The sequence below is a fragment of the Sebastes fasciatus genome, chromosome 4, assembly GCF_043250625.1.
Source record: "Sebastes fasciatus isolate fSebFas1 chromosome 4, fSebFas1.pri, whole genome shotgun sequence".
Lineage (NCBI taxonomy): Eukaryota > Metazoa > Chordata > Actinopteri > Perciformes > Sebastidae > Sebastes > Sebastes fasciatus.
Window position 1 is genome coordinate 8,260,501 of NC_133798.1, and position 15,494 is coordinate 8,275,994.

Sequence of the window (15,494 nt, forward strand, 5' to 3'; positions counted from 1 at the left end):
GTAGAGTCCTTGAATGCTCCATCTGATGCACTCCGACAGAAATCTTAATTTGAACAGAACTGGTTCTCCCAAAATATATTTTGCTTACAGTATATGATGTTATGATTAACTCATAAGGGATAAATTTGATTAATAATCCCTGCTCTTTCTAATGGCAGTAGACCAAAAAGTGAAGTGATTTGGAGACATTTAGAAGATATATTAAATATCAATCAGAGCATTAATATGCTGTAGCAGCAAACAACAATTTGCCATGTAAAGATATAGAGGAGTAATGTCTACCTGAGCAGAGAATGAAGTCGCTCTCCCTCTGTGTGTGTTGAAATCCGAATTTCTCCGTGCTTTGTTGTCATAGCCAGGTCGGCTGCGTGTGCTTTCAGTGCATGTTCGTGCATGTGAGCGTGCACCACTGGCTAGCTCATGGCCCGCCGCTCTGCAGTTCTCTCATGCGGCGGTTACTGCTGATAGTGCCGCAACGACTGACGATGTCGTCGCGGGAGCGTAGCACCCACCCTCCGGTCATCCCCCTCCTCCCCCCCGAAGTTAACACATAGCTCTATCAGCACTTTCGCCAATGTTTGCACTGTTAGCACCGTTAGCACCGTTAGCACCATTAGCTGTGACTTGCTGGCTCACCGTCGCCATGTTGACAACCATTGAGAAGCAATAGAAATGCTCCCAAACCCGTATTTAGCACCTTTAAATAGACTTTATATACTGCATGACTGATTCTCATTCACGTCTGCTGTGGTTAGTTTGGTGGCTACTGATGATTAGCTATCAATGAAAATACAGTGACAGTCATTTTCCCATTGCCTGTTTAACATTGTAACAAAGCTGTCATGTGGGGATATTTAAGTGTGAGTGAGGACACTTCTTTATTGCCACTGGAGAGCAATTCCTATTTGAATTGCATCATGAAAAGCGTGGGCAATCTGCTTTGTATTTCTGTAGAGGCGCCTTGTTGTACCACCTGTACTCTAACGTCTATTCCATGTATGACACACACACACACAGAGAGAAACGCAAACATCCCCAAACAAACTGCTGTCCCCGTCAATGAAGCACTCCTGCAGACCGGCGGACAACAAAACCGTGCAACTACTCACGTCAGCAATCAGTCGATTCGGATTTGCAGGGGAATATCTCTGCGCAAGCCCGCTGCTGATTTCAATAAGTAACTCAGCCGTGATTTATAGACTTAATCCCCCACAGGCAGCGTGTACGGCCAGCTCTAATGAAACACATTGGTTTGGATGTGATCTGAAAAGTCCAGATAGCTGCGCCATGTGGAAAAGAACATATGGATCATTGAGCTCCTCTCCAACATTCCTGAACAATCTGGACAGGACATTGAGCGTTTTATCACCACCGACGACTCTGCAGTTGCACTGCGGAGGCATCCAGCTGCTTGTTCCCAGCGGGATAAGCATCCTCTGGAAAAACAGGAAAAGACCTCTTGCAAATCGCTACCGTGAGGTCATGTTTTGTAACTTCATCTTAATCAGAGTTGGAGATTCTTTGTCATATAGTCTGCAGAGGATTATAAAATCTAATTTAAACTCTGGAAACTCTGGTGGGTGGTTCTGCCAAAACACAAATCCGTGACTGCTTTGAATCTCATTGCCACTCTTCAATAACTCTGATGATAACTACTCATTCCCTAAAAAAAAAAAAAGATCAGCATCACCTTTGTCTTTTTGACCCGTGACTCAGTCTGTCCATGAGTGAACGGGAGCCATTTGGATTAGCAATACAGTTTCACTTGTTGTGAGATCATCTGAGAATATGTCATCAGTTGCACTCGCAACCACGGGACCCTGAATGGACCCTGCTTTAGTTACACAGCATACTGCAGAGCTTAAGTGATTAGCTACCATTAGAGCATTTTATAGGACAGGAGAGGACAGGAGAGGAGGATTACAGTGGTAGTAATGCTATGAGGCATTGTATTTCAGACAGCATTCATCATGCTATCAGCTTCCTTATTATGAGGACTAAGTGTGGGCACATGTGGCATGCTGGCCAAGCCATACACTGCCCTGAGCTGTAAAAGCTTACCTCCGTTTTCTATTTTCAGAGCAACAAATGTGTCTCTCTCTCTCAGTAAAGGATATGTAGTTGTATGTAAGGTTGTCTGGGGCACAGTGACCGGCTAGTACTGCAGGGCTTTGTGCCAGCTTTCATTCTGTACATCCCAGGTGTCTCAGTTACAGAAAAACAAGATTTTAAGTATTTCAAATCCCTGTGTGTACCATCTCGTTATTCAGCATTCAACACTTGCGGTTGGCCTTCGAGAATCATAAATCATAAAACCATTATATTGCAGGAAGTTTGCCCCAATCATTTTTTTTCCCCAGACGTGACCATATTTTGTTTATATGATGTTATGATTAATTCATAGGGGATAAAGTGGATTGATAATCCCTGCTCTTTCTTTTTTTTGGCAGTAGACCAAAAAGTGAAGTGTGATTTGGAGAACAATTAAAATTGCACATAAAAAGATTGTTGTTCAGTAAATTTCATCATGTTGCAAATGTCAAACGGGATGTGGTATAATTGGCTAACCAGGTAATCCTCACCTGTGTAGAATGACATGTTGCTCCCAGCTGCTCCACCCACTGAAGGAAAAAATGTAAAGCAAAGTTAAGAATTCAGAAGAGGTAAAAGCTAAATAGCCTTTAATAGCATTAACACGGTGCCTATCAGGAAGCTTACTCTAAACCAAGCTTTTTTTTGGCAGTATGATACACCAAGGTGTTAGTATTTACTCATATTTAATTAGACTTTGTGCTAGGGCTGTCGAAGATAATAATGTGCTTATGCAAATTCATTTTAACGCCATTAATTTCTTTAACGCATTAACGCAATCGATCTTTCGGAGGTTGTAGTGGGCATAGAATTAAAGCTAGAGTGAAGATACTGGCATCATATGAAACTAACCTAAGGAATTTATTGGTACCAACCATATCATGCTAACTTGTCAGGAAGGAGGCTAAATAACGCTCCAAACTTGTGCTAAATTTTGGCGAGGAAAAACTGTCTTGGCCATTTTCAAAGGGGACCCTTGACCTCTGACCTCAAGATATGTGAATGAAAATGGGTTCTATGGGTACCCACGAGTCTAGCCTTTACAGACATGCCCACTTCATGATAATCAGGTGCAGTTTCATGCAAGTCATAGTCAAGTCAGCACACTGACACACTGACAGCTGCTGTTGCCTGTTGGGCTTGACGACTGAGTTACAGGAAAACATGATTTAAAGTATTTCAAATCCGTGTGTACCATGTCGTTATTCAGCATTCAACACTTGTGGTTGCGCTTCGAGAATCATAAATCATAAAACCATTATATTGCATTATATTGGGGGCGACTGTGGCTCAGAGGGTAGAGGTCGGTGATTCGATCCCCGGCTGCTCCGGTCACATGTTGATGTGTCCTTGCGCAAGACACTTACACCCCAAATTGCTCTTGAAGGCTGAGCCATCGGTGTATAAATGAGTATTTAGATAAGATCTTGATAGGCAAAGTTGGCGCCTTGCATGGCAGCCTCTGCCATCAGTGTATGAATGTGTGTGTGAATGGGTGAATGCTGACATGTAGTGCTTTGACTGGTCGGAAGACTAGAAAAGCGCTATATAAATGCAAGTCTATTTACCATTCCATTTATATTGCAGGAACTTTGCCCCAATCATTTTTCTGCAGACTCCAGCAGGTGTCACTCTAACCTGTGATCTCCAATCCAGACATAAGAGCTGCAACCACCAACCAAACCTGACTGGGACTGTCTGGGGCTGCGAGAGGTTGGGTCAGTCAATCAGTCATTCAGTCGCTGCTCTGCCTTCACCGTGGTTGAGTTCACCAGAGGTTCAACCCTACCCAGCAGAGCAGTGTGAAACCCAGTCTGCCTGCCACACTCTGGAACACACTCTGCTGAACTCACGGTCCCGGGGGGAGGAAATGTTTTCTCCTCGCTGCTAAAAAAAAATGCCCCTATCTCTTCTGTTTGAACGGCTTCAGCTCAGCATTTAAGCCATTCCAAGATAACGATCATTAATTCATTATTTGGTGGCTTTGGCGTGTAGACCGTGAGAGCATTCATCTTAAGGAAATAGAAGAGGAGAGACATTCTTTCTGTTAAAAACAAGCAACGCTTTTTGGTTTCTCAGGGCATGCATGGCTTGTGTTGTTCAGCGTGTCAGACAGGAAAGAAACGGTAGTGCACAGGCCTACAGCACTTGGGAAACCAACGACAGGCTGTGTTCCAAGGACACAACCTTTTTAGTTTGTTTTGCCGAGGAGTGAAGTTGAAAGTGTGGGCGTAATTCTCTATTTGTCTCTGGACTTCGACTTCCCTGAACCCTGTCATTTCTAATCTTGGGGGCACAGCTGCTTTCATGCACAGTGGTTTCATGCAACGCAAGCTCATATGCACAGCTTGTGCATTCTAAAGCATGTAAATCTTCATTTATATTGATGGCAGGTTACATAACTTCCCTCAGCAGCTGCAGCTTCACAAACAGACAGGAATTTACATGTTCCGGACACAGTTTCTCTTTGCCTCTCTGTCTTTCTGTGCATGCATTTGGTGCCCATGTGTATATGCACACATAATAATAATAGTGCAAAGGGAAATAAAAACACTAGCCTCAGCAGTGGATCAAAAGCACTCACACTGCACACAGCTTCTTACCAGCTGAAGGAAAAGTGTTACATCTTAAGTGGTTAATGTTCATCCCACAATAGAGGAGCTGTGTGTCTCTTTAAGGTACACCATGCATGGCAGGCACTCTGCTTGCAAATAAGGTTTACTGTAGCACTAAACAGTGCTCAGAGAGAAAGAAATTCCACAGGAGGGGTTGCATTTGCTCTTTCCCTTTTTTCAGTTGTGTGATCAATCATGCAAGGCTGGGTTACATGCTAATTCTGGCTAATGTGTGTAGAAAACTAGTTAACTGTGTAAAGACTTTGCACAGAGGAAGTGGAAGTAACACTTCAGACTTAAAGGCCTGAATTCCCCTTGACGGTATTGTCTGATATTTAACCCCTGCTGGCATGCAGGTTCGATTTCAAAACCAGATAAGGTAAAATAGGGTTAAACAAACACAGAGTGTGCACAGTGGATATACTGTATATTGTGCAGTGGTCTATATGTGTTTTCTGCACTTTTTGCTGGCCCGTGTTTAACATGGTGGACATTGAGACTGTGATGGGACAGTGCGGTGATGTTCTTTGGGTCCCCTCTCACAGCGATAATGAATGTCATGATCAAGTGTGCTATTTTGGACATTTAGATTCAATAGCTTAATGGAGTACTCCAGTGATTTGGTCTTGCTCTTCCATAAAGCTGGGAGGGGGCTTGCGAGAGACAGATTTAAAAAAAGAAGGCAGAGGCAGAGATATCTTGACTCTAACGCTGCATCCTACAATTCCCATAAGGCAACACAAACACATCTTTTATTCAACCCTGTCTCCAAAAAATTTTCCCATACAAATAAACTGCATTCTCATTACGTTTGGAAGGAAACGGATTTTGTCTCGGTTTGACTTTGAGTATCAGAGATACATTTTGTAAATCCGCAGACGGCCGCAGGAAGTGACGTAGTACAACATGCGACGCGCAGAGCAGGTGACGTAGTATATCGAGCGACCGGTAATGAAAGTTAGATGGAGTAATAACGTTATTGAAAGTTACTTGTATAATAATTACTATAACAAGCAAGAAAGTCCACTAAGGGTGGGTGGAAGGGTCAAACAAACACTGTACTTTCCCCTAGTAGACCGCTGTTTGTGTCCCGTATGAAACTTTTAAGTCATTTTAAGCCAAACCTTGATGTTCATTTACTGAACCTAACCCAGTATTTATGTTGCCTAATCCTAATGAAGTAGTGTTGTTGCGTTTTTTGTTTTGTTTTGTTTCAATTTACAATTTTACCCATGTGTTTAAAACTGTTTAAAACTGAGACTGTAATGAGGGAAAAAATATGTTTCCCTCGAAATGTAATTGAGAATACAGTTTATTTGTATGGGAACGTAATTTTGTAGGAGACAATGTTATTAGTTCTCCCCTGCCTAATAAATGCCTTCATCTTTCCAATTCAATGCCTTCAGTTAGGGATGCACCAATACTGATACCGGATTGAATATTGGGCCGATACTGACTCAAATAGGTGGATCGAATATCGGTGACATTGGGGCTGATCATTCAAATTCAATTCTATGTTTATATACTATATACATTATATACTGGAATTTTAATTCCTGTTTAAGTTTTGACCAATTTGTTGCTGCATTAAAATGGTTTACACTTGAACTGTAATTCCTGTTAATTATGAAGATTATTTTATCAAGTGCGATTTATTATTTTAATAATAAATAACAATTCACAAAATGTATGTTATCTTATCTATGTATTTATTTGTTACATTTTGTTTTACAAAGATAGGAATGCAATGTTTAAGTCAAACCTGATGTTGCCTTACACATAAAGAATGATCCCAGTCACTTCCACACAGTGAGGCATACAGCTTATTAATTAAACACTGGTATCGGATCGGTACTTAGTATCGACTGATACCCAAAACCCAGGTATCGCTATCAATATCAGGACTGAAAAAGTCGGATCGGTGCATCTCTACCTTCAGTTTATAACGCAGGCTTTCTGTCAAAGGTTTAAAGTCTCAGGTCTAAATATGACTTTAATTCGAGTCGGTGACCCTGATGACATCATCAGGGTTGGATTTTCAGACGTTAGAAAACTGCTTTCAGAGCCACTGAAGACATAAAACTATTTTCACACACTGTGTACTCCCCATGATGAGTAAACTGACCTTCATGTGTAAAATCAGTGGAATGCCCCTTTAATTTTAACAGACAGCACTACAATCAATGTATCCGACCACTTTGCATTTTTTACATCAATCAGTGAGCATCAACCCTGTTTCCACTTATCAGATGTCGTATATGCTTTGGCCTACAGCAACATGTCTGTTAAAACTTGTGCTCTATTCCTCCTCTAGCCTAAACAGAGAGTAGCCGTTCTGTGATACTTTTTGTTTCGTCACTGAGTGGGACTTCCACTTGTGTCTCTCCACAACATCATTCATGTTGCCACGAAGTCACATCTGGTCATGAAGCTGCACCAATTTGACAGGCTAACGATAGAGCTGTTTGTGTCTGGTCTACCAAGCAGTGATGTGATTTAAACAGCATCTGACCAGCAGTGCCCATTAAAATCCAACTCAGACCATCGAAAGAGCAGTAACCACCTTTAGCTGGTCTCGGCTGGTTTTTGTCGGCGAGCTCAAGGCCGAAGTTATTTACTCGCCAGAAAAATGAGGAAGAGTGTGATTGACGCGGACAGCCCACTGGCCTCGACATGGGATGCATTTAGAAATCAATTACAGCCTCAATAATGGAGGAAACACCCCTTAGTGGCACACAAGCAGCACGTTATCAAGGCATGAAAATGTTGTTGCATACATGTGAATGACATGTAGCTGCAGAGAGATGGCATCTGGATGAAAAAGAAGAAACTCAGGGTGTAAAGCAAAGAAATCAGGAAAAAAACCCAGAAAGAGCTCTTTGTACTTGATGTGTCAACATTTTGAAGGATGACTCTGTAATGATTGTGATGACTCGGCTATTATATTTGAAGTGTATTAGTCATAGCATGTATCATATCTAAGAAGCAAACCTTTTAACACTTGAAATGGAGACAGTAAATGCTACTTTCTTCTACTTCTCTTTGGACTGTGCAACACTGATTTGTCTCATGTAGATTAGTTGGTTGGTTTCCAAGGCAACCTGTCTATTATTTGTTCCAGCAGCTATGTCTGAAGCCTGGCAGAGCTCTCACCCTTTCCCTTCAACGTGACCCAGGAGGTCGTGTCCGTCCCGTTCTCAGTAACATTGTGTGTCAATGATAAACCTCTCAAGAATATCCGGAGGGCTGAGCAACAGAAAGAACAAGCAGCACCAGAGAGGCACAGAGAGACACGAGACAGGACGTTGCAACACAAAAAAAAGAACATTTTGAGAAGGATATTGCTGAACACTCAAAAAAAATTAATGAATAAAAAAAGGAGAAAGAGAAGCTATTGTGTGTGCTCTGGATTTTATAAGGCATGACAAATTGCATGATTGTTGAAAACCGAACCGCATGCGTCGGTGCGTGTGAAGCATATGGGATAATTATTTACAGCTTTGGGTTGTAATTCATGCGGCTTGTTTGTTGTTAAAGAAGTACCGTAGCTCAATCAAAAAGGTAGTCAATGCCAAAATCATTGTCAAGACAAATCCAAATTCTGTTTACTCTGCTGAGATGCCTGGTAAACCACAAGTTCTCACAGCACAGGAAAAACATCACACTCGTACATACCAACAAAAACCACAAAGCGCCTTTTGCACTAAAAGAAAACACAGCCTTAGTGTGGGAGAGTTGTCATTCATTTAACAACTCAGACACGTATGTCAGTTTTATTTCCTCTTTTAAAAAAATATTTCCCCATATGTTGTTTATCAGATGGTTTTAGATGGTTTAATGGCATAAAAGTGATTAAATCTTTCTGAGTTCACTATGAAGCTTAATTGTCATTAAGATGTAATCTGTAACATGTTCATGACAACTGCAACACAGCTACTCAAACTGCAGTTAACATGGAAGTATAACTAGGCTGATAACATGCAGACATCAATGATTGTTTCTAAAAGTTCTGATTTTAGGTGTTTGTGAGTGGATGTTTTATGACTTACTCTTATTACCTTTGAAAGTCATTAACGTACAAGTGTTACTCATGCATGTCATTTTTTGACATTACACATGAAAACAGTTTGGTTGGGCCAAACAAGGAATTCTCTAGGTTGTTATTCTGGCATTTCTTCCCCCCTCAAACCAGTCGGGTAAAAGTGATTTTCCCATGGAAATGTCAATTTCAAAGTCAATGATGTCATCCATGTCAGCGAACCGAGAAACAACCCTGATTCTAACATGTATGAGGTAATAATTGGACCTGCGGGACTGAACCGGGGAGTGCAGCAGTCAGGGGTCTGAATCAGCACAGGGGCTATTTCAGTGCTATACAAGAGGTCAGAGATCAGTAACAACTGAGCATGTTTTCCACTGACACCGAGGGGGGGCGGAGGGAAAACAGAAGATGTTTGGGTTCCTTGACTTCCCTTATGGTGAATTTTCAAAAGAGTACACATGCCGCCCACATGAACATAATGAGAGATGGGAAGAGATATTTATTTATATAGGACCACCTACGTAACTCACTTTTGGATATAAGATACACCTGAACGTGTACGAGGCAATAGAACATAATGAGAGAGTGTTAGCCAACAGCATACGAAGCACAACTATAGGACGCAATTTGCTGTGTAATAATAGTGATGAAATATTTGTTTTATATTGTGTTTGAAGTCTCATGAATACCCTCGACAAAACCACAATCTCCAACCAGACTTAGCTTCTGTTTAAACACAGGCCAAGTGATAAAGTGTGTGTGTCCTCTGACTCTGCGGCATAGCCCGTGGCATAGGTAGTATAGGCGAATGCTAGGGGCGGCATCCATCCATAGGGGCGCCACAAATGAGGAAAGAAAGCTAGAGTGAAGATACTGGCATCATATGAAACTATAAAAAAACAAAGGAATCCATTGGTACCAACCATGTCATACTAGATAGCCTCAAAGGAGGCTAAATAACGCTCCAAACTTAGGCTAAATTTTGGCGAGGAAAAACTGGCATGGCTATTTTCGAAGGGGTCCCTTGACCTCCGACCTCAAGATATGTGAATGAAAATGGGTTCTATGGGTACCCACAAGTCTCCCCTTTACAAACATGCCCACTTTATGATAATCACATGCAGTTTTGGGGCAAGTCATAATCAAGTCAGCACACTGACACACTGACAGCTGTTGTTGCCTGTTGGGCTGCAGTTTGCCATGTTATGATTTGAGCATATTTTTTATGCTAAATGCAGTACCTGTGAGGGTTTCTGGACAATATTTGTCATTGTTTTGTGTTGTTAATTAATTTCCAATAAAAAATATATACATACATTTATATATAGCAAGCATATTTGCCCAGTCCCAATTGATAAGAGTATTAAATACTTGAGAAATCTCCCTTTAATTTGCAATTAAATATTTTAATAGATTGACAGCCATACTATTTTTTACTGTTATATTTATATATAATATTTGAATACTATTATTTTAAATATGACCAAAAAACCCCACAACAACATAACTACGCAGTCTATTAAAAAGGCCCTATTTTCTGGGTTGCCCGCAGCACCACCCTGGCGCATGCAAGGGGCACCAGCCAAAATCTTGCCTACAGTAGGGTACCAAATTGGTCATTGCCGACTCTGCTCTGTGTGCAGGCTGCACTCCGTCCTGTGTCAACACAAACAGGAGCATCCAGTACTCAGTAGAAGTCACTAGTGAGTAAATACACTCTGTAAGTCTCTTTAATTACAGTGGTGTTAATTCTATTTGCTGTGTACACGTTCCATATTTTTGGTGTTTAATGACAGTTTGTCTTACCCACCCAGAGAATATGGTATCGTATAACAGAGACTGAAAACAAACAGGTCACCTGGGAAGACAGGTGTTTCAAAAAACAGTTAGAAATTATAAATCCAGTTTTATACTGTTACTCATCTGGCTTTGATATTTGATACCAGCATGCTGTACACAGTTATATCCAGCCTTGTTTTATCAAATGAATTTGTGGTCAATTACTCAATTATTGAATGTGTAAAATGTGCATGTGTTTTTATTTTTTTTGGTAACAGCTAAATGAAAATGTACTTCAAAACCATAAGTACAAGGCATGGTACAGATAAGTGGCCCAGGAAAGAGGTATAACAAGAGACAGTTTGGTCTCAAAGTATCAGAATCAGATTTATTTGCCAAGTACATATGGACAAATAAAGGTAAAGAATAGACAGGACTGTTATTTACTTATACAAGTAGTGAACAAATAGGTGTATATATAAATATACATAAAAACACCAATGACCAGTAATAAAATAAGAAATAAAATAAAAAACATCTATATACAAGTGTAAACAATACACATAGTGCAGATAAGTAAATACTGAATGGATATAAATGGACTGGATGATTATGTACAGTATGTACATGTGAAGATGTCTGTATACTGTATGTACAGTGAGTAGGATTTCTATTAACAGTGACAATATGTACATATTTAAAATAATTGTGCATTAAATACTGTAAGAATTATAATCTATAACAGCAGCAGCTGATATTTCGTTGTGAGAGGGTGTGTATGCTATGGCTGGAGAAGCAGTTAGTATTAGCGGGGGCCCTGGAGGCCTGGGGCTCTATTATAATTGCACATACTGCACTGCCGGCAGTAACACGACTGTGTCTTTTTTTATTACAATAAAATTAAGAAAAATTGTAACTTTTATTAACTTTTAGTTGAAATTGTTTCAATATTATTTTAGTTATCTCTGGCTATCTTTTTACAGTCAACCTCCCGCCCCTTATTAATTATTAATCTGATTTATTGTTGAGTAAGATATATCCACATGCCCCACATCCACCTGTGTGTTAGCGTGACTCACTGGGATTTGTGGTTCTGGTCTGTGACTCATATTTGTCCTACGTGATGAACTTGGGGGAAGGGAGCTGCATTAATCCAAAGTAATTGCCCCGGACCATCTGTCCGTCTGTTCAGCATGTCATCATCTGTTGGTCTTTCTGTCACGCACGATGTCTTCAACACCCCTGACTGAGCTTTAATGAAACTTCTGGGAAACTTTATTGCTGTGTTCGGACATTTCGAAATTTAAAGTGGGGTGTTAATTACCATTTTTTGTTGAGATAGAGGCGGGAAAGCAACTCTAGCGGTTAGAAAGATTTTATAGAAGTCTTCAGTTTCACATAAAACACTTGTTGGGAAGTGAAAGGTGAAATTGAACTTTTAAGTTCTTTCCCAAACAGTTGGGAAATGCCTTTTGCAGAACTATCCTGGTTCAACCTCAGCCTAGAGTGCACTTTCATACTGTAGTTGAGAGTGAACACAATCTCGCCATGCAATGAATGACTGCAATGAACATTTTGAGTACGTTCACTTTTTTTTAAAATCTCCAAATAAGTTTCAATATTTTGATCAGACTGTGTAAAGCTGTGTCGCCACATTTATACAATCCTTAAAATTAACCTAGTGAGTAAAATATTATTAATACGAATGAAAGCTACATTTTAAAAAATGGACCATATATCTATAAAACAAAGGATTTGGATGCTTGGATTTTTAGGAAACAGGAGAAGAGGGGAAGGATATGTCTCACTGCTCCATTTCACCTTTTTATAATTGGACTAAAAGGCCTAAGGGAGGCGCAATAGCAACGTTTATTTGGTCATACACAATAAATCCGATGTTTCTGATCAGATTTGCAGGAAACAGAAGAATGATTTGTATCCTTTCTCTATTTCAGGGTTTTCAGACTTGCTGATTGTCCTGAGGGGGGCCCTGTAGTGTTTGAGTGCCTTTATGCCACACAGACACTTCCTTGTGAGAAAGACTGGCACCTGCTTTTTTCCCCCTGTTGTAAAACCAGCAATTAAGAAGCACAAGTTAGCATTTTTCCTTATTGCTCAAATCCCCACTACAGCCCTGCACAGATCTGCTTTAAGCCTCAATGCAACTACAAAAAAAAGTGTGGCAATTGAAACCTATAAAATAATAAGGATAAACCTATGAAAGATTTAGAAGAATACTATATAAAGACACTGTACCATACAGTTTAGGACTTATTGTTATTGTATATTCAGTATATTCTCAATATTATGTCTTACATGCTCAGCATACTCTCGGTATTGAGCAGTTCACCACAGCGTGGTACACAGTAGGTCCCTTTAGGAACATTCTAGTGGCTTTTGTTGAGGAAGTAGCATGAATAAACAATGCACTGCCGATGGGAGAATTGCATTACTGTTTTTAATGCCAAACAAATACAGGTCTGCACCACCCTGTGGGCCTCTATAAGACCTCCTTCTACAGTCTGTTATGTATGTTCTACAGTTACATCACCACTTTCATGTGCAGTGGTCAGCTCTATGTATATGATGCACGCTGAAGGCCCTGTGACATACTTAAATTGAATGAGTAATTGCACAACTCACTGCAAAGCTGCATGGCTTAGAAACATGCACATTATCTGCTGAAGATAGAGCATCACTGATTGCTTTTTCACAGGGAGACAATGCAACTTTGTGTGATGAAATAGATGATTATTTTTTGTCCTGCAACGGTGAGATCAAAGCATGTATAGCTTTCACATTTATTTGCAGCTTAGTGTACTTTGGTAGGCTATAGGAGGGTGAAGCAGCTCTGCTCTCTAATGCACTGCTGCTATATTAACAACCGCCCACACGTCTAAAGCGACATGTTTAATTTAGAGGTTTGGTGCGCATACTGCTGGGAGTGCATTTTAGGGTCGCTGGTAAATGACAGATTACTCACATTTGTGTGAGTCTATGTAATCCGATTCCGCTCCAGTTCATTCTGTGCAAACCCTCATGTCGTCATGCACATACTGTAGCCTACTGTAGGAGCGCTCCAGCTCCACAGAGCGCGCAGGCACGACCAAACACACGCAGAGTCATCCGACACACATGCACTTTGCACGGCAGCCTGTGAAAATAATGTCGACAGCTGTTTCTGAGTCACATCACGTCCAAATAACTACATGATGTAACATTAAGCAGCCTGTTTACTTCACTTCTATGCCTTATTCTTCTTTATTATTATTATTATTATTAATATGATACCCATTATTATTTTAATATTATTATTATTATTATTATTATTATTATTATTATTATTATAACTATTATTATTATGGTTGTTATTATTTTATTACTTCTTTATTATTATATTTATTCTATTATCATTATTATGGTTGTTATTATTTTATCACTGTTATTATTACTATTAATATTATATCTATTATTATTTTGATTACTATGACTGTTATTATTATTATTATTATTATTATCATCATCATCATTATTATTATTACTATTATTATTATTATTGTTGTTGGTATCATTTTATGACTGTTATTTTTACTATTAATATGATATATATTATTATTTTATTACTATTATTATTATTATTATTATTATTATAACTATTATTATTATGGTTGTTATTATTGTATTACTTCTTTATTATTATATTTATTCTATTATCATTATTATGGTTGTTATTATTTTATAACTTCTTTATTATTATATTTATTCTATTATCATTATCATGTTGTTATTATTTTATCACTGTTATATTACTATTAATATTATATATTTTATTATTTTATTACTATTACTGGTATTGTTATTATTATTATTATTATTCGTAGTAGTAGTAGGCTATCACATTAAATCACATTGGGGGTTGTTGTTGTTGTTTTTTTTATCAGTGTACACATCCAACCTCCTATCCATCCATTACCTCCTCAAAATGAATAAATAACTTGACATACGTTATAAGTAGTAGACCAGTAGTAATGGTAGGCTAGGTAGGCCTAGTAGTATTTATTAGTGCATTATAACTGTATTTCTGGTCTATGATATTGTCTATTTTTCTTTTCTTTTACTCTATCTTTTTTTTCTAATATGTACTCATTACTATTAACATTTTATATGTACATTTTATTGTGTTTTAAATGTTTTTTCTAATATTTTTTATTCACCTTACTGTATGTAAATCACGTTGAACTGCCTTTTGTGTTTAAAATGTGTCATAGAAATAAACTTGTATAGACTCGTATGGTTGATACTCTAAAGCTCTCTTATTCTTCTCTTTTTTCCCCTTTTTATGCAAATTGTTGTTTATTGTTATTTGTTGTTGTTGTAATATCCCCCCTGTAAATGATGATAATGATGATATGATTGTTGTTTGTGAGTCCAGACAGACAGAGTGATGATGCGTCTCCTCGTCGCCTCCATCGACTCGCTCGTCGCTCGACTCTCTCACTGTACAACCAAACTCGCTGCGCTCTCTGACCACTGCAACTTTTGCAGAGAGACTCACTCCTCACTCCACAGACATGTCGCACAATAGCTGAAGTAAACCTGTCACCGCAGGCTCTCTCTCTCATCACCGGAGCCTCCAGGAACAACACAGCAGCAGGCGGGGACCTGAGCAGCTCTGAGCAGCCTCTCTCTCCTCTCCTCTCCGGTTCTGGTCGCTCTCCTCCGGTCGGAACCGTCGCACTGGATCTGGATTATGATCGTTTTCCTCTCTAATGAACCGGGCCAGTAATGCAGGAGGAGACCGCCGCGGAGACTCTCTCATCATCAGCACTACTGTTCCAAGATGGCAGATTTTCATTGAGTTTTGAGCAGAAATCTCGCTTTATTTTTTGCCATGAATAACAGAAACCCTTGCACCGATGGCCCCTGTATACGAAGGTAAGATGCTCCTGACAAATGGGCTGTTTTTC

General features: G+C 39.5%; 1 protein-coding gene across 4 annotated transcripts in view; it reads left to right on the plus strand.

The window, feature by feature from the left end:
- Positions 1–15,039: 15,039 nt before the first annotated feature.
- hipk2 (homeodomain interacting protein kinase 2) overlaps positions 15,040–15,494 on the plus strand; it is an 85,870-nt gene continuing 85,415 nt past the window's right edge. For all 4 annotated transcript variants that reach the window (XM_074631783.1, XM_074631785.1, XM_074631784.1 and 1 more), the window contains exon 1: positions 15,040–15,462. In XM_074631783.1, the coding sequence (XP_074487884.1) occupies positions 15,444–15,462 (19 nt within the window). In that variant the 5' untranslated portion in view covers positions 15,040–15,443. The remainder of the gene's footprint in view (positions 15,463–15,494) is intronic.